The sequence below is a fragment of the Oryzias latipes genome, chromosome 20 (genome assembly GCF_002234675.1).
Source record: "Oryzias latipes chromosome 20, ASM223467v1".
Taxonomy (NCBI): Eukaryota; Metazoa; Chordata; class Actinopteri; order Beloniformes; family Adrianichthyidae; genus Oryzias; species Oryzias latipes.
Genome location: NC_019878.2, coordinates 19,672,141 through 19,700,025, shown reverse-complemented (window position 1 = coordinate 19,700,025; position 27,885 = coordinate 19,672,141). Strand labels below are relative to the sequence as shown.

General features: G+C 39.5%; 2 protein-coding genes and 1 long non-coding RNA gene across 5 annotated transcripts in view; 1 reads left to right on the top strand and 2 right to left on the bottom strand.

Moving 5' to 3' along the window:
• The window catches only part of dnajb6 (DnaJ heat shock protein family (Hsp40) member B6), a 20,500-nt gene extending 855 nt beyond the window's left edge, over positions 1-19,645 (bottom strand). Inside the window, exons 1-9 of one of the 2 annotated variants that reach the window (XM_011488993.2) lie at positions 19,501-19,645; positions 14,415-14,523; positions 13,399-13,508; positions 12,445-12,498; positions 12,152-12,259; positions 9,763-9,873; positions 9,529-9,673; positions 9,380-9,450; positions 1,168-1,326 (exon numbers count right to left, since the gene is read on the bottom strand). In XM_011488993.2, the coding sequence (XP_011487295.1) occupies positions 1,168-1,326; positions 9,380-9,450; positions 9,529-9,673; positions 9,763-9,873; positions 12,152-12,259; positions 12,445-12,498; positions 13,399-13,508; positions 14,415-14,479 (823 nt within the window). In that variant the 5' untranslated portion in view covers positions 14,480-14,523; positions 19,501-19,645. Of the gene's footprint in view, positions 1-1,167; positions 1,327-9,379; positions 9,451-9,528; positions 9,674-9,762; positions 9,874-12,151; positions 12,260-12,444; positions 12,499-13,398; positions 13,509-14,414; positions 14,524-19,420; positions 19,444-19,500 lie in introns of those variants that run through there. The other variant, XM_020712549.2, reaches the window with a different exon arrangement.
• The window catches only part of LOC110017261, an 11,684-nt gene continuing 3,427 nt past the window's right edge, over positions 19,629-27,885 (top strand). The window contains exon 1 of the long non-coding RNA XR_002292610.1: positions 19,629-19,717. This is a non-coding gene — a long non-coding RNA (uncharacterized LOC110017261). The remainder of the gene's footprint in view (positions 19,718-27,885) is intronic.
• ube3c (ubiquitin protein ligase E3C) overlaps positions 23,575-27,885 on the bottom strand; it is a 27,331-nt gene continuing 23,020 nt past the window's right edge. Inside the window, exons 21-24 of one of the 2 annotated variants that reach the window (XM_004081117.4) lie at positions 27,031-27,219; positions 26,885-26,951; positions 26,006-26,136; positions 23,575-24,542 (exon numbers count right to left, since the gene is read on the bottom strand). In XM_004081117.4, the coding sequence (XP_004081165.1) occupies positions 24,372-24,542; positions 26,006-26,136; positions 26,885-26,951; positions 27,031-27,219 (558 nt within the window). In that variant the 3' untranslated portion in view covers positions 23,575-24,371. The remainder of the gene's footprint in view (positions 24,543-26,005; positions 26,137-26,884; positions 26,952-27,030; positions 27,220-27,885) is intronic. The other variant, XM_011488992.3, reaches the window with a different exon arrangement.

Genomic DNA, 27,885 nt, shown 5'->3' with positions numbered 1-27,885 from the left:
AATGAAATGACAAAAAAAAATATTTAGCCCCAAACTTAAAAATGCATAACTTTATAACTTTCCATTAATGTCATTATTTTTGCATCTCAACGTAACATTGTTGTGAGTAAAAACTTACCAAATCACCCAATGTATCAATATTGACGCTATCTAATAAAAAGATGTTACTGCAATGTTTAATGGATTTCATCAAAGGGTAAAAATTTGATTTTTCTTTTTTTTTTGGCAATTCCTTGATGTCTTGAGCTTTACAAGGTTAAATACGAGTTCATTGAGTGAAGAATTATGAAGACAACAGTTTTGGATTTTGAAATGGGAACATTTTTAATTCCCTAAATGTGAAATCAAATGTTGTAAAATTGCCTCATTTTCAAGACTCATAATTTTAATTTCTAAATTTTCAGGGGGGGGGGGATTCACACAACTGTCACATAGCATCTGAGAGTTTTAGAACTGGAAGGTCCACTACTGTCAGACCAGCAGCTCTAAAAATGATCAGTGTGTTCTAACCTATAATAAGCATGAACAGGTTTATGTTTATAAGCACATTTCTCCATCCATAAGTGTGGTAAGTGTGCTTTGAGCAGCTATTTAGAGTTTTATTTTCAAAGTACTTTTTTCTTGGGTAAAAATGCAAATAATTGACCCCTTAAATGCCACAAACTACATCACACGCATGTTAATTGATGCTGTCTTTGCTCTGATATCGAAGTTGAAGCCACAGAAAGCAGGTTTTGTTAAAAACTTTCTGAGGGACTTGGAGGACTGTGTCATTCTCTCAGACAAAGAATCAAGGCCTTTGTTTGTGTCTCAGCAGGAACTACACACGCTGAAATTAAAGCTTCCATGCTAACGAAGCCGCCGCCATGTGACGCTCGGCGAATGTGTGCTGCTGATAATTGCTCCGCTTTTGTGGCTGACTTCCTGACCCCGTGGAGGAAAACAGGGGGTGGACTCCGACCTCTGATGGTTACAGCGATGTAGAACAGAGCTGCTTAATGAACATATCTGCCCTCTGTGTTTACATCTGCCAATCAAATGAGCCCCTCTTCTTGGTCCTGCTTTGTGTGGCCATCACGCCTTAAAGTACACAGTTAGTTGCGCTCATTAAGGCTCTTTAAAATCTTTGCTGGTGATTAATCAGCATGCAGTGGCGGGTGGGCGGACCTCTTGTTAGGCCCAGACTCAGTGGGCCGTGCTCCTCCTCTTCCTCAAAGGGGTTTTGAGCAGAGTTCCTCAGGTAGCGCTGGTGCAGGCCCAGGCCAGGAAGTGTGTTCTGTCTGCGGCGATGAAACTCCTCCTCCAGGGGGTCTTGGGCTGTGATGTCTGCGGGTGTGAGCAGAACAGGGTGGGAATGAATCACACCTAAGCTTTTTCACTGTCTGGATGAATTGCCAGAGGTGTTCGACATTAAATCTGTTTTGTTTTTTTTCTCCTCCCCCCCCATGCAGCTCTTGTGAATTTCATCCTTCTGACAGGAGATGTGTGTTGCAATAAAAAAAAAAAAAACCTCACATATTGGCTTCTGATGCCCTTGGCAGTGTGAATACAATCAGACAGGAGAAAGTAGATGCACACATCTATTACAGCAGGTTGAGCACGAGTCTAAAAGGTATATTGATGTAACCAACAAGAAACAACAAGAATGATATAAAACAAGTCCCTGAGGATACGCAGATGCCCCATTTTTTCCCAAACACTATATTTTTTATTCATATTTCATCTGCCCAACTTTATTGTGATTAGTCATGTAAATAAAATGAGATTTGGTTATTCTTTTCTCTAGGTAATTTACATTTATATTGAATTAGTGGCAGGCAGGGGCTAGGGTGAGGGGGGGTGTTATTATGCTGGGAGATTACAGGCAGATCTCATTGCCATTGTGTTGTGTAATTAAGGCAGCGGAGAGGAGGAGAAAGGAGGCCAGATGCTCGTTGTGTTGAAACTGGACGCATTGTAGGGAAGGATCTGCACCAGAATTTTTTTTTTTTTTAAATCCCCTGCAAGGTGTCCGATAGCTCTGCTTTGAACGCAGCCCAAATCACCAGAGGCTTTAACTGACGTCAGGGTAAACTGTGTGAGCATCTCAGCTCCAATACAACAGTCGATCCATGCATCCCCCGCATTTCCTTTCTTTTTTGATGTGAATTAGATGGAAAGTGTTGGTAGAAATCTCTGCCAGCTCCAAAAGTGTGCCAGAATTTTTGAATAGTTTCAGAGATGAAGCATTTTTAACCCTTGTGCTATCTTAGATGACCCCACCCGTACATTGACGTGTTCTCCCTACCATGAGAAAGGTGGATAAAGGTGGAAAGATTTCATGTAATCCATGGACACCAGTGAAGATCACAAATCATTAAAGAAAAAAGGTTCAGCGCACTGTCTAGTGGGTCTAGATGACCCAACTCCCGATGTTAAAGTCCCTAGGATAGCACAAGGGTTACAGTTAAAGTCAAAGTTAAAGTCCCACTATCTGTCACACACCTAGGTGTGTGAACTTTATTCTCCGCATTTGACCCATCCCCTGGGGGAGCGGTGAGCTGCAGACACAGCCGCGCTCGGGAACCGCAATACACACAACAAATAACAACTTCAATATTGAATGAATTTTAAAAAGTAAATCGTTCCCAGTGGTTTTTAATTAAAACTGTGCAACCTGTGCTATTTTCTACAAACATAGTTTATGCAGAGCGGCAGTATTTGATCAGGAGTACGCATCGAAATTGTGGGCGGGACTGCTGGTGCAGAGTTATCCTTCCCATGATCTTTCTGTTTACATGCCTACATCCCTAACTTCAGCCCCTCCCAACCCCAGGCCAACATTAGCAGTGGGACAAAAAATGGTGAGCAAGATTGGAGCTATCCAGCCGTACAGTTTTGAGCCAGATGTCAGACAAGGAAGACGTACATGGATCCAGCCGTCTACAAGTGGATGCATCAGAATGGAGCGGAGCAGGGATCTTGTGGTCCACTGATTATAGTTTGGAAGTAAGATTTTTTTTTAACCTTTGTGCTTTCATAGGCACATTAACGTTGGGAGTTGGTTCATCTAGACCCACTAGACATTGCTATGAACCTTATTTCTTCAATGATTTGTGATCTTCACTGGTGTCCATGGATTACATGAAATCTTTCCACCTTTATTCACCTTTGTCATGGTAGGGAGAACACGTTAATGCAAGGGTGGGGTCATCTAAGATAGCACAAGGGTTAAACAAAATCTTAAGGTCTGTTCCTCCATTTGAATAAAGAAATACTCAGAAATATAATTTTAATCTCCTTTTTTTTTTAGATGTATCCTCCATCATGAGAAAAATGCTACAAGAACACGTTAAAATCTCCAAAACACTTATTTTCATAAGGTGTGAAGTCTTTAAATCGTTTGAAATCAGTTTTTAAAACATAAAGACACAAATGTGGAGAAATTTGACTAGAATTAACAAACGCATGAACATGGGCCTCAGGTGGATCAGGGGCAACATATCTGTAAAGATTTGGAGTAATCCAGGTCAAGTTATCGCAGAATCCTGTTCATTTTAGCGATTCATTGTTGGTGTGTGCTGGATGTGAATGAATGGGGCCCAGTCTCCTGGGCTCAAACGTCAAAACAGAATTGTAAATCAGAGACAAAAAAATGCCTCTTCTCTCTGTTGAGGGAAGATTTCTCCAGACATTCGATGCGTTCTTAATTTATTTATTCAACCATCTGCCCTTTTTGTCCAGAATAATGTCCGCTTTCCTCCAGGTGAACTGCTGAGTCCTGGTTTGGTGCTGTGGCTCTTCTGTCCTATGTCTACTTTTTGTGGAAGGAATGTTTAGTTTCTGTAATGTTGGGATCAGAGCAAAGATCTCAAAGCTCTGTTTCTCCCTCTGTGTTGGTCCTTGGGGTGGACTAGTTTTTGTCTCTGCGTGTTGCTGTGTTTCCAGTAACAGGGAAGGAGGGTTTAACCCTTGTGCTATCCTAGGCACTTTAACATTGGGAGTTGGGTCATCTAGACCCACTAGACAGTGCGCTGAACCTTTTTTCTTCAATGATTTGTGATCTTCACTGGTGTCCATGGATTACATGAAATCTTTCCACCTTTATCATGGTAGGGAGAACACGTCAATGCAAGGGTGGGGTCATCTAAGATAGCACAAGGGTTACAAGCAGGGATGCCCAGTTTAGATACACCTGGATAGTTGTAATTTGACATGACATCTAATGATGTGTCACACCTCTGAAGTCAGCACATAAAAAAAACCTGAATTCCCAGAAAGCTAGAGAAACTACTCAAACGAGCAGCTAAGTGTTTTCTAGTTAACTTTTAAAGTCCAATTGCACTCAAAATTGATCAGAGTCATTGTTTCAACAATTGACTATATATGAAAACTGGACTGGGAGCCCCCTCCCCCTGGCATTACAAACAGGAAGTACCCACGGGTCCAAAGAGCCAAAATACCATAGACTTCCATTGAGAAATAAACAGCTTTACTCAGTCATTCTTTTTGTCAGAATAAGCATTCTCACTCTGCTACCTTTTTTAACACGTTCTTGTACATTTTTTTAGTAGTGCAAGTTATTCAAGTTTTTAACTGAGCAATCAAAGGCCTTAATGAAAGTCAATGGTGCCCACAGGAATGTTTGATTGACAGATTCTCAAAGGGTTGGGGTGTGGGCTTTCAACAAGCCCAGTCCTGACTGGTGAGAGTGGTTGCCATGGAAATATTGATTTGGACCAATCAATGCTTACTGACAATGTCTGGCTCCAACATGGCAGCACCCATATCCCGAAAAAGAAATTGGCCACATTTAGTTGGAGCCAGATATAAGCCTTTCTTTTTCTATGGGTGACAGCACAATCACTTGGTTCAATTCTCTTATAGGTCAATGGTTTCAATTGATACCCCACCCCCCAAGGAAGTTGGGGAGTGGGGTTCTGGTAGTTTTTTTTTTTTTCTTATTAAAGTTAGTCGTTCCACATTTCAGCCTTTTAAATGCATACTCCGTCTGTAGAAAATCTTTCAATCTTTGTCGGTGAGTCATTTAAACCATTATTACAATAATTTGGCCTCATTTAGGATCAAACTGAATGGCAGCCATCTTGAAAATGTGTACTTTCTCCCATCAGTTTGATGTTTTTCTTCCTTTCGTACATCAGCCTGACATAACCTTGGTTGTGAATTGGCGCTTCACAAATAAACCGAATTGACTTCGACTGTATGCATCCCTGAAAATCTGCTAAATAGATTTGAGGGAAAGGTCTCCGGTCTTTCAGATCTGATAAATCTGATAAAACGGAATATTCAATGGAGGAAACTTTTGATTTAAACACTCAAAAACTCAGGGACACCAGGAGTTCAAAGGCTGGATGTTTGGTAGTACCAACATTCACTTACCGCCATTTTATTCCTTTGATACTCCTAATAGGTAGTTTTAGTATTATTTTTTACTTGGATAACATTTTTCTCAAAACGATTTATTCTACACATTAATTAGATCCATTATTATTGCTCAAATAAAATATTTTCTCTATTTTCATTTTAAACAATAAATCAATGTTATAATTTTTTTTTTGCAACGAAAAGATAGATTTTTGGCTTCTCTATCCACTTGTGATCAAACTGGCCCCTATACTTTCCGAGATTGTTTGAGGATGGATGTGCTCCAGCCTTAAGAGAAACACAGATATTGTCAGATTTCCATTCTCTTTGAACAGGTGTGTTATTGCCACAGGCCTTCCTTCTATTCTGATTCTAGTCCAATTTCTGTGTCACAAGTGCTTTACCACTGTGTTCAGACTAAAAATGGGTACTTTAAACCTAATCTAGTTATTTTCTTTCCTGTTAGGAGCTCTCAAAGTTTACAAGGATTGGTTGGGTTTTAACTCCAAACTTGAGCAATACTTTAGAGTTTATAAACCACCCTGTTTGGCTGAACACTTTTAGAACACAGAGATGACCTCAGCAAGGAGAAACCAGTTCCCAGGGGATCTTTTACCAAAAAAAAAATATAGGGGGCTTTACTGTCAGAGATAAAGCACACAGAATTTGTCTGATTAAGGCTAAAATGTTCAGGCTTTTTTTTCCCCTTGAGAATTATTATTTACCTCAATTAGCAGCCTGGAAAGCCTGTACAATTTCAAAATTCCACTATCGAAATGTATAATCCATCAACTGTTAATTAATTCTAACAAAGACGGTATCAAAGAGCGGAGATGATAGCATTTTTTTATTATTTTTTTTCGTGTTCAATGAAGCAGCCTTTATTTTCAGGATGAAGGTCTTCATTAAAAAAAAAAAAAAACAAAGCAAGGAGAGTTCCTGGATGCTTTCATTTGCAGCTATTGTCTTGAGAATGCCTGTCATTTATCTTCAGGCAAAAACAATGCAGCCTGGTTGTGTTTGAAACACAGCGTCTAGACTGGAATACAGGCACCACTTCACACCTAAACACACAGGGACACCAAATCGATGTGTGACAGACGTGTGTAGCCTTACACGTAGCAGGCTGGAGCTTAGGTGTTGGCTGAGGAAGCCTAAAATAAATCTCTGCTCTGAAGGGGGCTAACACCACATGACAACTACAACCAGATTATTATTTTTTTTAAGAGTTCCTGGGTTAAAGATGTCCAGCTTCGTACTGATGTGACGTTATTTTTGTTCAGGAATCCCCTAAAGGCAACAGCAGGCTTATCTTTGTGATCTTTTTAGTAACCAGTGATGAAGCACACTTTGGGTTTGACGGGCAAATTCACGGGGGGGGGGGGGGGGGGACAATAAGATTAATTTATTCCTTCACGTTCAAATGGTTTACTAAAAATTTGACGGACATTGTTTCCATGGCTATGATGTGTTACTCCATTTAACCAGGTTTTAGTTTGTCCCCCCAGATTTTCTTTAATAAAGCAACAGCGCCATCTAGTGTACAGATTGTCAAATTTACTTTCATCTTGAAAGTGTGCGGAACAAATTCTTCATATGGAGGATTTGTTACATTTTTAAGATTTTATTTTAACCCTGTGCTATCCTATGGGGTTCAGATGACCCGATCCTCACATTAAAGTGTTCTCCCTACCATGACAAAGGTGGATAAAGGTGGACAGATTTCATGTAATCCATGGACACCAGTGAAGATCATAAATCATTGAAGAAAAAAAGGTTCAGAGCATTGTTTAGTGGGTCTAGATGACCCAACTCCCAATGTTAACCCTCGTGCTATCTTAGATGACCCCACCCTTACATTGTCGTGTTCTCCCTACCCTGACAAAGGTGGATAAAGGTGGAAAGATTTCATGTAAGTTGGGTCATCTAGACCAGTGGTCCCCAACCTTTTTTGTCACTGCGGACCGGTACAACGCAAGACACGTCCACCTCGGACAGGGGGGTGATGTGATGTTTGGTGTTCGCGACTTTGACGTGCGTTAAGTGTGACGGATGTGACAGAGAGAATCCGGTCACTTTTCAAAATAAAACGTTTATTTTCGAAAAAAACAATAAAATGGAAATTTTTTCTTTCTATGCGGCCCGGGCCCGGTGCCAAGTGTCCCGCGGCCCGGTACCGGTCCGCGACCCGGTGGTTGGGGACCACTGATCTAAACCCCACAATACAGTGCGCTAAACCTTTTTTGTTCAATGATTTGTGATCTTCACTGGTGTCTATAGATTACATGAAATCTTCCCACCTTTATCCACCTTTGTCATGGTAGGGAGAACACGTCAAAAAAAAAGGTGGGTCATCTAAGATAGCACAAGGGTTAAGCGAACGTTTCATTTTTTTGTTAAGATTGCGACTGGAAAATGTTACTGATCGTTTAGAAATTTACTGTGACATTTGAAAGACAACGTCCGACATAGGGCGCTGTAACACCGTTTAATGTCCGACAGAGGGCGCTGTAATACCACGACTAGACATTGCTGCTGCTGCAACACTTGTCTTCCATCTCCGTCTTCAACAGTTCTGCACGCGGAGAAACAATTTGTTTTACTGAATCACTTTGAAAGAAACGCATGTTTAATGAGAACGGTCTTAATGCCACGTGGAAACGAAAGTACGCACGCGCATCAAAACCTCTGTGACTTTTTTTAAGTAAATAAAACCTCCTGATTCAAAACATCTGAATTCCACCTTTTTGCTCCTCTTGACTTGACATGTCAAATCACGCGGCGGGCCGGTTGTGTAATCAAACTTCAGCACATTCTCCATCCACCAAGCCAAAAACCATAACCCTGGAGGCCTAACCAGACCCCCCCATGGTAAATATAAACAAACTATTTTAATGTCTTTAAACATAACCCTGCATGTGTGTGAGATGCTTTCCCTCAGCTGAACTCTGTTGAAGGATCTTGCTGACATTTCCACAGAAAGACACCTTTTACAGTAAAACTAGGAGGAGCTTGAACAGAACTAGTTCCTTGGCCTCTTTCTTCCACGAGGGGTTATTTTGAACAACACAGCGTTTTGTTTTTAAGTGTGCATGCTGAATGAATGATGAGTCGCATTAGTTGTTTTAATGATGCACAGCTGGAGCTGCATGAGTGAAAAACAGGCATGATTCTAGTTTGCAGCAACCGTGTGAAGCAGGCACAAGCATCCGCCTTTACACTACAGGTGAGAGATCATTCAAAGCCACTCAAGCCGAAGAAACACAAGACACTGTGATGGTCGCAGGGTTTCCATCGTGTTTCCACAAACTTTATTGACTAAAAACAGTCCCCTGCGTCTGTTTACCAGCTGTGTGGATTGTTGAGATGAAGATTCACAGTCTGAGTTCAAGTGAAACCATCAAATCAGGCACCATGCAGAAACAAAGTGAACACTGGGGTTGTTGTTTTTTTCCAAATGCTTAAACAAAGGCAAAAGTAAGAAAATGCATGTTAAGATATTAAATGTTTTAATAATGCATATCATTTCTGTTATACACACAAACAAACAAAAGCACTCAGGTTAGCTGGGTGAAGTTCTTGTTAAAGACATTAAGAGTGGGGTGTTAGATCATTCTGTGGTTAAACCGGTCAAACGGAAAGAGCAAAAGTGACCAAAATACACCAGGCTGTGCTCCTGTTAGGACAACGAGGACATTGAACCGCCTAGATGGAAAAGAAATGAGCGGCATATACTCAACTCTGCATTTGGCAGCTAGGAACAATTCAAAAAATGGTAGAAAACAAACCGAAAAAGAAAAAGAAAACCCAGCAAATTGGTCCCTTCAAATAATAGAATAAATACAAATACACAAATTCTGAAACTCAGTAACTAAAATGAGGAGACAGCTTTTTGGGAAGAGCGTCCACCCATGAAACGCAGGATTACAGAAGACATCGGTGGTTTTCCAGAGGAGAAAAGGGTTTTGTTGGAGCGATTGTTACTTGTTATCCAGTCTGAGTTGCTGCTCCTTACCATTGATTGTTAGAGATTTTAACTGACCATCCTCCGTGACTTCTACCCGCTCCACCCCGTTCTCCACAACCCTGTCAGAAAACAGAGGTTTCAAGATTAGAACCTGAAGATTGCAATGAAAATGAGCCTGCTTTGATGTCATTCATTACTTTTTTGTGGTAATTTTTTTGCCGTTGATGATTTTGGTGGACGTCGACACTGATCTGAAGTTCCCGCCTCCCCCACCACTACCAAACGAAGAAGACGAGAAGGAGGCAAATCCACCTCCACCCATGTCTGAAAACGAGCCAAAACCTGAGTAAGAAAAACAAAAAAAAAGGAAGTTAAACTGCAAATCCTGCTGGGTCGGATAATTGTCGGGTAATTGGAGGTGATGAACACACCTGTATCAAACCCGTGGAAGCCAGGAAAGCCACCAAAACCAAAGAGAGACCCGTTCATGCCTCGGTGTGTGCTACTGTAATGACCGTGGCGGACCCCAAAGGAGTCATCACCTATGGAGAGAAAAGCCAAACAAGTTTGATTTAGTCAGAGTTTTACAGAAAGTCCACGTTTCAATTTATTCAATTACATAAAGAGACTTTGGCAAAAAAAAAAAGGTCTGATTGTTACCATTTGTGGGGTTATTTAAGCTGCTGTTCCTTCTAAAATATAAATGTCAAACTAGAAAATCATCCTGAGTGGGTTTCTCTTTTCTAGAACAGCCTATGCCTCAGAAAACTATTAAACCAAAGTAAAAATAAACTGCTAAAGAGCCAAGAACCAGATCTCCTCCTAAAGCCTGGTGGAGCGCGCTCTAATTGCTCTGCCAAACTGGGTCACGCGGTAGGAGAGGGCCGGATCGCCGACTGTTACAGAAACAAAAGATTCGTCCTTTTGCCTCACATGTTCCCAGCGAACAGGTTTGACTCAAACGCTGACATCTTACAAGAAAACTCCTCCCAGACCACATTTTCAAAGCTGAAGCATGAGGATTACCTTCAAGAACTTCCTACAACTTCCCCATACCTTAAAGAAGAGCTGACACCGCCCCATCATTCCCACAGAGACCTGCGTCACTAGGCCCGTGGGGGGGCTTTGCTGTGGACGAGTGACAGATCCACAGGACCAGCTGCTCTCAGCAGGTCCTGTGGACTTGAGGACATTTCTTAACAGCTTTCCCTGGCTGCCATCTTAAGAGCAGTTAAGAAACCAAAATGGCTCATGAAGTGCTAAAGTGAACCTGATCTCTATGCGTCTTTATAAACGCTCCAGTCAAACTTTGTGCCCAACTTTGACCTTAAGTGGGACAGAAAAGGAGCTTAATGACCCAAGTGAGCAAACGGCAGCGAGAGCATTTCAATAAGCAAAGCAGCAAGGCGTGTAAACAACAACAACAAAACATCCCAGAGCTGAAGTTTGTAAAGCACCGCCGCATGTTAAGTCCAGATTTCCACCAGGTTGTACCTGCTCCAGGACACGGCACACGCACTCCTGCCGTTATTTCATCTGCTTTTGTTTTAATACAGAAGCTATTTCTGAAAGCATTCCAGCTGAGTGATGTCGGCGAGCAAATCCATCCACTGGCTGCCTCCGAACTCCTTATTTAGAGTTTCTGGAGGTGAGGTGCACATGCCTTCCAATCGGCCCTCTGCTGAACTCCGACACCTCGGGACATTTGTTTTTTAGAGGAAGGAGAATTGGTTTTGATTGTTTTCTTTCGCTTTTCTATATCTTTAGATTATGCTTCATATACATATATATGGCAAATACTAACAGTATTCACCTTAACATATTTTAACCTAGTTTTTCTACATATGAAAATGATAAAACAGTCCAACTGTAGTGGTCAAGTTGGGTCATTTGGATGCCAGGATTTAGTCATCCTTTTATATTATAAAGCAGGGGTCTGTCATCAGATGTGGCTCTTTGGTTAAAGAATTATCAAATGTTTCTAAAGTTGCTTTTTTTTTTTTTAGACTACAAAATGCATAAAACAAAACCAAATAGTCGAATGAGTAGAAATGTATCTGACTCCTTCACAAACGGTTGAAGAACAGGACATGTCACTTTGTGAGACTCCAGACTACAATAGCTGATAATCCATCAAGCGGTCCGGCTTCACGGTTTACCAGAGTCCCACCAAAACATTTAGACAGAGCACTAGAAAAATCAATAGATGAGTGAACAAATCAGAATTTACACATATGCTACACAGAATTACAAATCATCCATTTTAGACAAAGTTTCAAAGGTTTTTAGGGTGCCACACCGTCTGTAAAACACGGTCACTTAATATCAGTGAAGTTTATGAATTTCTGGCTGAGATGCAACACAAACGGTAAAATGAACTGTATAGGTTTTTGGTTTTAATCACTGCTGACTTTACACTACCGGTTAACAACATTTGCTGCATCGTATGTGGCAAACGCAGTCTTTTATTTTGAAAAGAAGGGATTTGAACCTCTCTCAACAGTTAAAAACTATTTCAAATTAAGAAAAAGAAATTAGTTATTTTCTGTTTAATTTACATTTTAATTTACAATTGTCATTTCAACATAAATACAAAGAAATGTCTTGTGTTTCTAATAGGACTTTGTGATTCCTATGATATTGCAGTCAATGGGAAATGAACCCGAATGGCTCTTTTAAGTTGAAAGGTGGAAACCCCTGTAATTCAAAAGTATGAAGATGCTGCTGAAGTGTTTCTCACATGATGACCTTTGTATCAACACACACACACACACACACACACACACACACACACACACAACAACAACAAAATGGACTTACCAAACAAATCTGCAAATGGATCTCTACCTCCAAAGAATTCCCTAAAAACGTCCTCGGGATTACGGAATGTGAAACCACCCCCACGGAAGTGATCCTGGTGGCCCCCTCCTATAAAGGTAGGAAGAGAAGCAGCCACGATCAGCAACAGAAAAAGCAGCCATCTGTTTAATTTGTGAGAATGTGGAATAAAAAGCCATTTCCATGGATATTTCCCACCAACAACCCAGACTAAAGAAGAGACAGAAAGGAAATAGCGGTAAAGAAAAGATTCCTTTATTTCAGTTTTTCCTTACCTCCTCCTGATAGGCCTTCTTTGCCGTAGCGGTCATACATGTTTCTCTTACTTTCTAAAACAAAAAATTAAAGGAATTTTCAAAACTACATTTTTATTAACTTATGAGAATTGACATAAAATAAATACATAAAAACAAATGAAGCCTTTACTCACAAACACATTCATTGAGGTGTCCATGACTTGCAGATGATGAAGACGAGCATGTTTGTGATTTTAAAGCTTGTGTGTGATTAAACTCAACCTTTAATGTTAAATCTGATTCCTTTATTTATCAGTGGGACATTTTAGCATAAAGTGGATTGTATTCAGTTAAAAAAAACAGTTTTTGTTCTAATTGTTTGCATTTTTCGAGCTAACTTGTCTCCATGTTTTTGTTAATATTTTGGGCTCATGAAATCTATAAGCTGAGCTGCAACGAGAAGTTGAAAGTGTCCGTGTCACAGACTTGATCCTTTTTGTTTAGGTCTGCTTACTTTATCCACAAACATTACACATCATACGGGCTGTTTTACCTTTTTTTTTGTTTTCAAAATATTTTTTTCCAACCTTTCAATATAACTTTTTAAACTATTTTTTAGGACTACAACAGTTGTAGTCCCACGTCTTTCTGTAGAGTTTATTTTAACAATATCGACTTCTTGTGATGATTTTGGGATTATTATTCATGAGTTACTGAGAAACTGATGTTTGTCTGGAATGAATGTGATGTTTGGTTTATTGTTTTTATGAAAGATGTATTCAATACTCGACATAAAAACACCATATTTAAACATCTCACATTAGAGTAGCAACAATTTATTCTGACATTCTACTTAACAGCATAATAGCTTTATTTATTCTGACATTCTACTTAACAGCATAATAGCTTTTCTCCCACCACCGATAAGAAGTTACATAACATGATTGAGTTTTTAAAAAAGTGTTTTCTATTTAGAGAACCGTGTCTCCTTACCATCTGAGAGCACCTCATACGCCTCTGACAGCTCTTTGAACCTCCTCTCCGCCTCCTCCTTGTTGTCGGGGTTTTTGTCCGGATGCCATTTTAATGCCAGTTTTCTGTAACTGTGGACACAGCAGGTTGTGAATAATGTGGACGGAGGAAAACAAAACGTTTTCTTACACAGCTCAATCACACAGATACGCCCCTCCCATCTCCACAGATAATAAAAAAAAAAAATACTGACGAGCTGTGCGGGCGTCACGTAGCATTGTGCTGCATCAGCTGTTTTCTTCTAAACTCAGCAGCAGAAACAAAAACTGAGGACAAGACAGGACACCACCACCCCCCAGAGAAAAAAGGCTTCACACAATCCTGGGATCCACTCCCTGATGGTGCCACTGAACACTCTTTGTGTCTTGTTGTCAGGCTACTGCTAATTGTGTCACAGTGGTCTTTGTTGAGCCTGACAAAAGATTTTGTCTGAGCAATCTCCATTTAGCATAAAGCTCATTTAAGCTCAGAGATGTCATAGGAAAGCTGCGTTTTATCATCATTCCAGCACCTTGGTACTGGATAAAATACAACCTTCAGCTCATAAAGATTTGATCACATCTTGTGTGGCGACTGTTGAAAATAAACTGAATTGCAATCAAAGCATAAACAGATGGGGTTATAGTTTCATTATACGGTGTTTGACCTGAAACATCCCTACAGAGAGAGAGCTAAAGTCTGAGGCTTTTATTTATCGGAGCGAAACTGCCAACAGGTTCAGTATTCTTTTAGAAAAAAGCTAAATCTTTTTTTAATTCCTTATCTTGTAAAAATCCCATGTATTTATTGCTTTACTGTGAAGGATGACTTCAGCACATTCCTTCTTTCAATTGGTTCATTCTCAGCCTTCAAATCACAGGAAATGCCTACTTTACAAAAATAAGAATCTGGTGAGATAATTGACCTAAACTCTTGAGCAGACTAAGACTCGGAGAATTTAAAAAACGAATACTGGACAACGGACAAAAACAACTTACGCTTTCTTGATTTCCTCTGGTGTTGCATTCTTTGGAATTCCTAATATCTGGTAGTATTCTCCCATAGTTCTGTTGGTGGACGTATTTCTGCAGTTCTATGAAAGCTTTTCTGTATGGAAAAAAAGGCCAGTTTGTGAGTAGGTATGACATAAAGAGGTTTTTAAAATTGATCATGTTTCAGCGTCGAGTTTAAAAGGAAAAAGTCACATCAAACATTTCATCCACATTTTTCTAGATTTCCAAACTTCCTCATGAATTTAATGTCTTTTCTCTCATTTCAATAGTGTAAAAACATCTTCATTGTTGGGTTTTTCAGTTAAGGATATTAATGTTGCACCTGATCAGAAAGTACAACTTGAGAAAACTCTTGCAGTTATGAAACTAAAATGTTAAAAACCCACTCCAATGAAAATTGTGTCAACATGTTTTTGTGGCATTTTTCTGATGATGGATGACAGATGAGTATATATGTATATATAGAAAATTTAGCTTAAAACTGCATTTCAGAGTACTTTATTGCAGTTGGAGAAAGAGAGATATTTGTGGTTGAAAATACATCAGACGAGCTCGCTGCTCTGCTCTGCGTTCACCAATAGACGACTAGATCCGTGTGCGTCTGTTTTCCTCGTCTGAGCTAGCATCTGGCTGCATAGCTCCAATATTACTCGGTATTTTTGTTACACCAGTAATGTTAGGTTGGGGGTGTGAGGGGCTGTAAGCTAGCAGGAGAGAGTGTAAACAGAGAAATCTCAGTTATGGGTGACGGGTCGAGAGGCGGGGCTGCTCTGTGTCAACAGTCCCGCCCTAAATTCAGAGGCAAATTTCCAATAAACTACTGCCGCTCTGCAGAAACTTAAAAAAACACTGAGAATACTTTGAAAATTCATCAAAAAACAATCGTAGCGGCTCTATAAATTAGACAAACTGATTCATCCGCACATCGATGAGACTTCCAGAACACTTGAATTAAGTAAAAATGATCCAGAACTGCCGTTTCCATCTGCCATAAGAACATTTTAATATTTTCTTTTATGCAAGTTCTACTAAACGCACCAAAACTGGGCGGTCATCTTTCATCCGGAAAAGAATCTAAACATGTGAAATAGCTTTTTCTTTTCATTTTTGAAGTTACCGTAGTTAGAGACTGAGATGTCTTCTTTTTTTTTCTACAAAGTTATGAAACTTCTTAAAACAAGACACTACAAGCCTGAAATGAAGCGCCTGAAGCTGTGAATTTTTGTTGCTGCTTTTAGTCTGAAGTCAAGCTGAAAAACGCACAACCAAACCAGATGAAGACACACAACTCCAGACATGAAAATGGTTATAGAAACCAGAGGGGCAAAATACACTGATTATTACAAATAAAAGTGTCATAAGAAAATGTTTTTAATGTTATTTATTATGACCAACCTTTACTGCAGAAGAAAAAACAAATGAGTTATCTAGTATTTTTCTAAAAGTCAGCATAAGAATGAGAGAACTTTCATAGATTTTGGAAAAATCTGGAAGACAAGAATTATCTCCAGACTAATGTCAGGGTTTGTTTTTTTATCCTCAACATAAATATTCTCTTTTCATTGAAAATTGTTAAGCTTTTGGAGCGTAAAGTGTTTTAAATAACATCGTAGAGTACAAGGTTGTCTTGGTTTCCACTGACAAGGACAACATTAGAGGTAAAATAATGAAATTAGCTAAATATTTGCTTTTTTTTTTTTTTTTTAGACAGTTGAAAAATGAATAGTTGGAGGAAAAAGATGTTAAAGAAAAAGACGATTTTAAATCGACATGGAATTGTTTTCGTTATTATTAGAAGGCAGTTTGCTAAACACGACTCCACTGTTTCCTATTTTTAACCTGTGGCCTTTAACGTTAGATTGTATTTGTGTTATGTGGCAGAGTGGGGGGGGGGTGACAGAGGTTTTTGAGCCCTGGTGGAAGCATGGTACAGACATTTAAAAGGGAGAGATCAGGGATGTTTAGGTTTTACTTAAAAAAGACAAGACAGCTCTTTACAGGCTGTGAGGCTCCCAAACTTTAGTAATTACATTAAAAAAAATTAGCTTTTTTTTTATTTTGGCATCACTTTTTCAGGGTTAAGGCTTTTCTTAAAAGCAATTCATTCTGCCAGAGTTGATTAAGAATAAAGTTTGACTGTTTTTCCATCAAAAACAGACTTCTTTGTGTGTTCACTTCCTCAAAGTTTCACTGAAACTTTAAACTGGAAAGCAGATGTGTACCATTTTAACACGCTACACAAACAAGACACAAAAGTTATTTAAAACTAAAATGACATTTAAACTATTCCAAAACATCTCAGTTGGCTGCAGACTCATTCTTCATCCACCCTGTTAAAAGTTGATCATCCACCCTGTTAAAAGTTGATCATCCACTGGCAGTTCAGTGCACTAAATTCCCCTTTTCCCATGATCTGTTTACCTAAACAAAAGCGAGCTCTGTTCTACATCCTGAAATAAACCACAAGCGGAACATATCATGTCTAGAGTTAGATCTGCTGCGCCGACGCGCACATGCGGGCAGGCATGCGCACAAATAAAAATAAAACCTCCTCAAAGCTTTTGTCAGCCCGTCAATATGAAGGTGAGATCAGGAAGGGCCAAATGAGAAGTTGTGAAGGATTTTGACACAATCGGGCCATTCTGAGGTAAAAAAATATTAGGACATCATAAAAATGAGGACTTTAAGAACAGTCATAACAAAATAACATTAATACGGAGGTAATGCTTAAGTTTTTGATGTTACACAGAATAAAAAACATGAAACCAACAGATATTTCCTTTAAATTGAGCAGTAAAAGATTAAAAGAAACTGATGCAGTGGTGTGCCAAATAAGCTTTCCCTTGGAGCTGTGCTGTTACGTAAATGGGGATGAGTGAGATTAAAAGTCAAATTCCTTCACTGGTAAATCACAGAATTGAGTCCAGCGATGAATACTAAAATATTAAGCCATTTAAGGTTCCAGCAGGTGAATTGTTTCCAAGTTGTGTGTAATCTTCCAACATTACCCCAGAATTGCACTGATCAGTTGTTAGTCATGCTCTTGCAGTGTGGAAAACTTTGGGGTAAATTCCATGAAGTGCATTAATACTTATCCCGATTTTTCAATCCCATCATCTACTTTTAATTCAAATCTAACATCTTTTCTAATAGTACAAAAAAATAAATCCCCCCAAAAATTATACATGCTGCCCTTTCTGTGTATTTTTATAGATATTTTTGTCTATCAGGAAGCTGAAGTTTATATATTAAGACTATCAACATTGGTGAAACCAACCAGGAAACTAAAGAACAGTAACTTGAATGATCCATTCTGCAATGTAAAGAAGCAACACTCTCAGATAGTGGCACTGATCACAGTGCAGTTGTGTCATATTACAGGTTAAAGTATTCAGACCCAACATATCAGCTTTCTTTCATGCTGCTTTTTAAGCCTGATTGCATAACTCACATCTATATACAGTTGGAGATAACCAACCTACACAATGAGCTGGAACTTTACTTTTAAAACGTTGATGTTCTGCACAACTTCAAGTTAAGTAAATGTGTTGTCCAACAGCGTTTTGTCAACAAAGCATTTGCTTTTTTATTTTGTAGAATTTAGCACTGGAAGTAACAATAACTGTATAGTTTGTTTTAAATAAGAATAAAGACTCAAATCTATACTCTATTTAATATCACTATTAACATTTAGTTTGATTTAAATCTTAATTTTTCTTTATTTTAACCTACTCAGGAACTATCAAGTTAATAGACGTTACCCTATAAGGCTGAAAAACAAAAATCTCTATTTAGTTGTGGATTTTTGCAAATTAGTATGTAGCAAATTATTAAAATAAACAACGCTCCACATAAAAACCATTAGAATATGGACCAGTACCATGTTTATATTCAGGGAATTTTTTTTTATAGATCTTTTTTTTTCTAAAAGAACCCCATCAACAACTAAAAATTATTTTAGATTTCGAAAAAAGTATAATAATCAGCAAGAAGCATCAAAAACTCAATTAAGACTTTTTTCCATTACAAAATACTAAAAATGTATTGTTTAAAATAGGATTTAATTGATAAATCTATGGACAGCTTAATTAATTCAGAGTTAAAAGCTACTATTTCAAATAATACTGAAAACATCACATTTTTTCAAGTATTAATTATTAAAAAGGAGGTTATGGTTTAGTAAAATAAGTCCAAATGACATAAAAAAATGTATAAATACCATCTTTATCTTATTTTATTTTTTATTTTTTAAAGTTGGACATAAAAGTGTGTAAGTCCAAACTCATGCCAATTTATGAGATGGGGAAAAAAACGTAATTGTTTCATAAAGTGTTTAAACAAACTAGTGTTGATAAAAATTCCCAGGTGTGAAAAGAAACTGAAAAAAAAAGAACAGGGGTTGTTATGTGCATTTTCTAAACGCTAGCATCAACTGACCAATCAGAGGCAGGAGCTGGAAAAATAACTTGTGAAAACAACCAATCAAATGCGGAGAAACTTCCAGAAAAGCTTAAAGCTAAATATGCTTTATTTATTTTTATGAAATAATCTTAAAAATAAATAACTTTATACAACAAAACTATATTCGGGAACAAAAAAAGGAGGGGAAAGTTAAAAGTTTAGTGTCATCTTTACGTTAAGTGCGCATGTTTTAGTAGCTAGTAACTCACGAGCGCTTACATAAGGATTTTAATATGAGCATATTGATTAATAATTCGCCTAGGCTAATATCTAAAGTTGCAAAAGTACAGACTCTGCATTTGAACTGATTACATTTGTAGTTCGTCAGGAACTAATATATTTGTTTTTAAAGCCATATTACGACCGGTTAAAAACTCGATTAGCTTAAATATCATCAGTTACTTAATACAGCTGTGCCGACGTAAGGAAATAACTTCGCTAAGTTAACGTATGATAGTTAATTTTAACCAACCGCTATCGGAGCATCACTGTAACTTAGAGTCCTTCAATTTCAAAGGGTCGTTTTTTACCGTTAATGTCGGCGAACTGAAACTAGTATTTCCCGCCGAGAGGCGTTTGAGTTTTCCCGGTGCCCTGGAACGCTGCTTACCCCGGAGGGGAAAGTGTCCTCTGCGTTGCCCTGACGTCCTCTCGCTGTCGCCGCGTCCTTCTTCTCCTCTCGCAGGGTTCGTTTCTAAAAAACCCGGCTGGTTTCCGATGCTGCTGTAGCTTCTCTCTGGCCTTGCCCCCTACTGTGGCTGATGCATTCAATGCCAACGGAAATCGGAAACTCTAACTAGCTCAAAGGGCTGCGACTAATCTTCCAGGTATTTTCCACCCACATGTGTTTTGTGCTGATTCATTAAGCACTTGATTAACAGTGATGAACATCTGCACAGGAGGAATAAGGGGTATTTTATGTCGGTCATCAAGGAAGCAAAAGAACTGATGATTTATTAAAAAAAAATTAAAAGTAGGCCATAATTGTTCCATTGAGAAATCCTAAGGAGAGGGTTAGGGTTATCTTTTATAGGCAATGGTTGTCCCTAACTTATTCTCAATTAAAAAGAAAAAGACCACTGGTGGTTTTAATAAATCATTGTGGTGTTTTTGTGTGAAAAACAAACCAGTTATCACACTAACTGGTTTAAACACAGCAAAAATTCAGATTACAGGGAAGAAATCTGAATTCTAATCAATTTCTGTAAAACATTTGAGATAAAAATTCAGATTAGTATTCATTGAATACAAAAAAGCTCTAGTACAACAGATAAAAACAATATATATGTTTAAATATGTATACATTTAATCCCCAAGCGTAATTGGCGAAATAAAATAAAATTTTTGTAAGAAAGTTTTGGGAAAACATTAGGGGAAAAAACTTTTATAAAAACTATATAATCATTTTTTAAACGTATTAATTGCTCCTAGTTTAGTTACATGTTTAAATGCCAATATTTCCTTCTTTTATATTCCCTCACATCTTAAAATATTAATTTATAAAAAGAAAATTAAAATTTATCCTAGTTTTGACCGGATTCCGTTAAACAATAAATATCCGTGTATTTTAATTGCGTGTCCTTCAGAAAGTCGGTTTTTCAGGTAGTTTCCTAAATATATTTTACTACACATTCTTAATAACAGAAAAGCACCTGCTTGAAAATAGTTAAACTAAATATCAAATGTACTTTGTTTAGTGTTATTGCTTGATATAAACCCCCTTAAATAGGCTTTATTTGAGAAGTGCGGACCTGTGGACTTTTACGAGCGACATTTGAATGCGCCACATGACAGGGTTTCTGAGACGAACGTTTGTGAAAGGCTCGTGAGTCCCGTGACCCGCCGTCATGGTGACGTGCAGCACAAACAAAAATCCTCAAGCGGAAGGGTCTTCAGAGCAGCGTAGATCTGTCTGTCTGCAGTTCAGACAGACTTGATAAACCAGGTGGATTTTGATAATAACAGAAACTGTTGTCACGCGCCATTAATGTGCGCCCCCTATCGCACAACACGACCCACATCCACCGTGCAACCTGCAGAGCAGGAAAAACCTTGCAAAGGTAGTATTGTGTTGAAACTGGTCTTGTAACATTTCTTTTTGGCTGAACTCGTCCTAACCCAAAGAAGCCAATGCGGGTCACTGCCGTTTGGAGTTAAACAGAGAATGAAATGGCAGGCTGGAATCCATTTAAAAGAAAAATGAAGGTCGTTTTTGCAGTAAGATCCTGCCAGAGAGCTTGCCAACTATGAAGGGCCCAAGGAAACTTACAGCTATTAGTTATTGTAGACATTATGGGCAGTCAGTATGTAATTTAGACTCATTGACCAGAAGGCATCACAGAAATATAGACCATGGACAGGTCAATGCACACATCATAAAGTTAATGCCTATCTAAATGCATCCGTTTATCTGACTGGTGAGACTTCAGAATGCAGAAAATCTAATTGTGATTTTTTTTTTAAATAAACAATAAATTCAGTCAATTGTTTAATTTTGCCTAATCCAATAAAGTGTAAAAAAGTTGAATAAAAAAAGCCATGTCACATTATTTTATTAAAGTCTGTGTTTATTTTTTAGCAAAGTGCTTCCATGTCAGTCTATCCAAGTGGTGGACTTCATGTTTCTGTCCGTCAGGAAGTCATAATTTCAGGCGGTTTTCTCAAAATTAAAAAGCAAAAAGCACTCACACTTCTCACTATGAGTTAGGGTATTGTGGAAAAAATTCAATGGATGTTATCTACACTGTGTTTGTTTCACTTTATAGATGTTCAGGATAGGGAGGCAATTATATTGGGATGATAGACAAACCGCATTTAGTGGTTTCCACATAATGGTCTCCTTGTGTTCAGTGTGTCTTACTTTATTTATTTTTACTTTATTTGGGCCCAAACCAACAAAATTCTAATAGAAAAACCCTTTCAATGCAACATCAGTTTCAACGTTCTGTGGGCATTTAAAAGCGGATTTAGCCATTAAGTCATTCCTTGACCATCATTCTAACAGCCATGAACACACATCACTCACCGACGAGCAGCACCACCTGGGCAAGCGTCTTTGGGTTGGCAGTAGGCAGTCAGATGGTTGCAGGTGAGCCGGCGTTCCTGCGTTACCTGCTTCAAGACAGAACTACTGGCAGAGTTTGTGACAGACTGAGGGGTGGAGCCCCACCCGTGACAGACCGCAACCATGACCAGAACCTAAGGACGTCTGCACTCGGACGTGGTTTAGAAAATGCCACACAAACCATTTACAACCGACTCCACTGCTTTGGCTTGAATGCCAGGCGAATTTGCAGGTGACTCCACTAATGCCGAAACACTGCTGTGAACATTTGCAAGACGGTGTGACCTGGATAATGGTCTACCGTCCTGTTCATGTGCACAGAAATGATGGTCGTCTGCGTTACTGAAGATGGCGAGGTGAGCGATACGTTAACAAGGTCCCCAGGAGGTCTGAGCAGGGATCACCACGCAAGACAAAACCAATTTGGTTATTGTAGATGGTCCAGTCCCTGCATGGTCTTTCATCACAGAACCCATCATCATCCTCCAATTCCACCAGCACACCCCCAGCTCTCTGTTCATGGATGATCATGCTTCCCCACATGGCGCAAGAATTGTCACAGCTGGATTTCAGGAAGTGGGAGTGACTTCTATGGTGTGACCGGCAGTGTCCCCTGACCTGAACCCCTATAGAGCACGTCTGGGACCAGCTGTAGCAGAGACTGGATGATCAAACCCCAAGTGTCCTGGCAGAACTGCATGTAGCACTTGTGGAAGACTGGAACGCCTCAGAACAACATCAGGAGGCTAGAAAGACGCACAAGACGTCACTGTCCAGCTGTCATTGGATCATATGGTGGAAATACCCACTTTTGACTATTGCGAGGAGTGTACTGGTATGTTTTGTTCCTTGTGTGTCACTAGCTGCCACTAGATGGCGCTAACATACAGTAAAAGTTTTGGGTGTGCTGTTCTTTTATATTTTTTCCTCTATTCTGATTTGTCTAACAAAACCTGTTAATGACTTGATAAAATAATCAACATTGCAGGCACATGCTACAGTTCCCCATCAGACTCTAGTGCTTATTGATAGTTCTTTTCCTTGCAGCAAGATAAACAAGCCTAAAAGCCTCAATTAGCCCTTAAAAACCCAAAGAGCAAGCTAAAGCATACAATGCTCTGAAGATGATTCATAACGTCCTGCATTAACGTTGTCAGTTACAATCCATCACAGGGTAATAGTCTTTAATAAATCTCTGAGTAATTGAGATGAATCCCTCATTTCAATGACAAGTCTGGTTTTTAAGACCCAATTACTACTATGAGCTCTCCCTGGCCGAGCTGAGTGTGGGGTTCTTTGCTCCGGCACGAGAGTGAAGAGAAGAGGGTGGTGAGATGGACTCGGTCCAAAAAGCAGGAAAGATATCTTTCCCCCCCTCGACGGCACGGCATCCGAGGGCAGCGTGATTTACGATAAACGCACACAATCTTAATTTGTGCTCGGCCCGATAATGCATCTCAAGGCCAGAATAGTTCTGCTCAGTGTTTCTTAACTGGATGTTTCTTTAATTATATGTCAGAGGCCGTAAAACTGCAGCCGAGATTTCCCCGCAAAGCACCGTTTTATGCCTCGGTCATTACTGTAAATTACAAGCAACAGGAAGACTAATGGAGAGAAAAATGAAAACAGAAAAGTGGGATTTTTATTTATCTCCATAAAGTCTTTGATTTTCACCGTTGCAAGTCCGACAGGCCTCATCCGTATGACACATGTGCTGACCAGGAAAGAGACTGTTAGTGTGGACACGACCTCCATTCATTACACAAAGGAAAGAGAAACAAATCTGTACAAATAAAACAAATCTAACCACAAAAGAAAGGCGATCATGACATGTACATATTCACAAGACCATGTTTATAAAGTCTTCTCTGCTTGTTTAGTCCATCAGTCTTTAACACTTTAGAAGATGTGTGCACACTTGCGGTAAAATAACACATGATGGTTATTACTGATAGTATTTAAGAAATCTGTTAAACAGGAATTTAAACTACTCTATATGTCATTAGATGATAGCTGGACACAGAAGCTCCGTTGCCTACGCAGCCCTTGGCATACCACCAGGTGGTTTTAGAGTCTGACACCCTTTGTTGCTATATTGCTTTTTTTTGTTTTGTTTTTTTCGTTTTTTTGTCGTACAATGCCACTAAATCTTTGGTGAAAAACAACTATCAGTCCTTGTGAGAGAACACTAAAGTAAGAATCCACTGCAATTGAGTCCTGGAGGGATTCAGGGGAAACAGGATTAATCCTTTACTCAAATTCTGCTTCACGACTGTCTGCGGTTGGCGTGCGTCTCCTCACCCACACACTGCTTGGCACACGCTTCTTCTCACAAACTAATCATTTGGAGCCTCTTTTGTTTCCGTCGTCACACCTCAGTGGAGTGGAGTGTGTGCAGATGGAAGGCTCCTTCCCGCTCAGCTCAGCTCGAAGCCGGCAGAAGACTCGATGGCGTACAGAAGCTTGCTCCTCATCGACTGCTGGTCACAGAACTCTGGGAGCTTTAGCAGGTTCATGCAGGTGCTGGCGGTGGGCAGACGCTCAAGGTCGCTGCCGCCGTTGTGAATGCAGAAGGCCGGGTGTAGCTCCTGTTGGGAGGGGTTAAGGTGTTGATTAGCCATTTATAAACTACCACATGTTCAAGTGCTTAAAGGCAGGCAGGAGAGGGAGCAACAGGTGTCAGTGATGATCTCAATTTCACAACCAATCCCCATTAAGCAATAAATGTCAGATTCCACACTGGGATAAATGTTAAAAGACAGACATTAGGAGCGAAACTAATATGGCAGAGGGATAAATTTAGGAAATCAGTTTGAAAGGTACTGGGGGGCAGGCTGGCCAGCAGCTTGACCCTCGGATGAAATCCATGAAGGATTGTAATTTCATGTTGTCTATCTGGCATTTTTTAAATCAAGGCCCGCCGCTGATGAGAGCCCCTCATCTTCAGACTGTGACACCGACCATTTCCATCATAAAACAACGACTCCGCCCTGATTTCATCCCGCTATCCAACGCCGGCGCGTACGGCTCAGCAGCCATACTTATCCGATTAAATGGCTCTTCGAGGGCTTCGCTATAATGACCCCATTTTTCTGGCAATTACCGTATTAAACTATCGTTGCTTATTGAGAAAGTGTCATTACTTTGGCTATCATTCTGGAGGGGGGAAAAAAAAGACAGTTTCCATCATCTTTTTTAAATAGCTTCTCGTGACAGAGCTATTTCTCCTCTAATGAATCTTGGGCCGTCTCCTGACAGCTAATTAAAGCTAAGCTGGCTCGAACTGGAGACCGGGTCAGGGGCCATTCGCCCACAAATTACCGCCCTTACAGGCCCAGGGACGAGCCAAAGTGGGAGGGGCGTCGCATCCAGTCGCAAAAGTCAAATTGATAAAACCAAGAGAGACGCAGCCGAAGAACGTCCTTCCCTCGGCACTGCAGTTCAGCTATAGATTTTTAAGAACCACTTACAGTAACAAGGATATTTAAGCAATCAAGTGATAAAAAGAAACTTTAATCGGAACGCCGGCTCCTGTTTATCCCATCTCTAACTGCTTGAGTGTCCCACAAATCAAGGTGGTGAGGAAGGGAAATGGTTTCCAATTAGAAGATCATTTCAGAGAACAGTGAGCCTCAATAATTCACAAGCGTTTAAGGAGCAGTAGAAAGAAATTAGAAATAGCTGTTTTCTGCCACGTGACACAAAAGGAAGGAGGTGAAAAGTTCAACCTCCTACCAAGTTTTAAATGGCAATATTTGTCCAGACGAGGAGTTCAGTCAAGCCCACACAGAATTCAGCTGCTGACAGGCTTTTTTTTTTCTTTTTCCAGCAGAAGGGTTCATGAACTATGACACAATGGTGAATGTTCAGATAAGGCTGTCTCCTAATTGGGAAACGATCATTTTTGAGAGTTGCCATCAGTCTTCAGAGTATTTTCATTACTAAAGCATTAAGAAAGAACACTCTTTACTGTGAAAACCAACCGATACAGGAAGTATGTAAAGTCTGTGGACCAAGTAAACAGAGAGGAAAGTTCCTGAGAAAGACTCACCTTAAATCCAAGCAGGGGAGGTCGAGAGCAGCTGGTGACAAACCTCAAGAGTTTACGCTTTTCCTCTTCTGTGAATCCTTCCACTACTTCCCAGAAGATCTGGATGACCGGGTGATTGGCTGAGTAACCGCCTAAAAGATACAAAAAGTATATATTTTACAGTCTTGACTCAAACTTCAACTCCTTGACCTATATCTATTCTTCACATTGAATCTCTTTTTGTTAACCTGTCTGAAAAGTAAGCATCAGCAAAGAGATTCATATCTGTCATTTCTAGAAAGATGGCATGAAGCAGAAAAAGCCCTACATATTAAACACCAGTAGAATGTACTTTTAAAGACCCACTTTGATGAAAATCCTATTTTTAGTGTTCTTGAGGCATTTTTCTGATGACAAAGGACATATATAGAGAAAATTAGGCTTAAAATTGCATTTCTGTGTATTTCTTGATTTAAATCATTGTGAATCAAAAGCAGACAAAAAAAAGGTTGGAGAAAGATTGTATATGTGATGTAGAAAATATGATGGGTGAGCCACAAGCTCCCTGTTCCCCTGTGCCGCGGGGAGGGAAAGGGGGGCGGGGTTGCTCCACGCCAACGGTCCCACCAAAACTCAGAGGAGAATTTTTAATGAACCACTGCCACTCTGCAGATAGTTTGTTCTTGAAAATGACACTTAAAAAAAAAAGACTAAAAATTGCGTAATCATGATTAAAAGTCCACTGGGAACGCTTTTGAAATAAATCAAAGGATGATTGAAGTGAGTCTTTAAGGCAATAATGTGGAAAAAAAATCATAATACTCATTTCAGCCTTTCTAAGTAAATCTAAGAGAAAATAAAAATGCCAACACCCACCAGAACTTCATTATTAGAACCCACCTGAATAGTTTGTGAAGTTTTTCAGGTCTTCGAGACTAATTGGTACATAAGCTCCAGATATCAGCACCTGTAAATATGTTGTCCTTAGTTTCAGTGAGTAATAGAAATGTTTGAACTTGAAGTTTTTCCGTTTCGCCCCGTGATACCTGGATCTCCTGCTGATCAAACATCCGCAGCCACTCAAGGTTGACCACATTGGCCAGACCCTGTCTGAAAGCCAGGCAGTGAGGTCTCATGTGTTTGTTCAGCCTGTAGTCCGCCACCAAATGAATGTACGCTATCCGGTTTGCTGTGGTCACAGGAATGTCTTTGCCTCCTGGCTTCAGTTCAACCACCTGAAAAAGATTTACCGTTTAAAAAAAACTTTTTTTAAGGAAAAGATTTGATCTAGTTTACTATATTGTTATATTCAGAAGTTAACCCCACAATGAAGATGTTCCACTAGAGCAGATGGATTTATATCAATCACAAAAAGGGCAAAAAAAAATAAAAAATTCCCTGTTGATTGTGCCTGTATGAGGAAATCAGTTTGAATTAAAAAAAAGGAGATTATATGCCCCCAAAAGAATAGTTTCTACTGAAACTGCTGATGTGACTGCTTCAAATCCTGCCAACACCACACAGTGTGACATAAAAAACAATAAAGACCTCCCATCAATTTAACCAAACATGTTAAAATTGTTTTACCTAATCCGTCTGATATCACACCAGATTTTAGTGTATTTAAAAGTATACACAGATTTTGAAAACCAGACAGAAACTGAGTGGTTACAACAGATGACTGATAGCCTGTTTGTTTAACAACAAGACAAACTGAAGACTAAAAGCCTGGTAAGAATGACTCGGCACACCACTGACGCAGTCCTAAAAACTCATCGATAAGCTTCACAAAAGATTCTTAGTATCCCCATTCCAGGTTAATATGAGGTTTTGTTCTGGATTTTCCCTGAATGCTGTGTGCTTCACTCAGCGGCAGGTGACCACTTTCAGCCGCTTTCTGC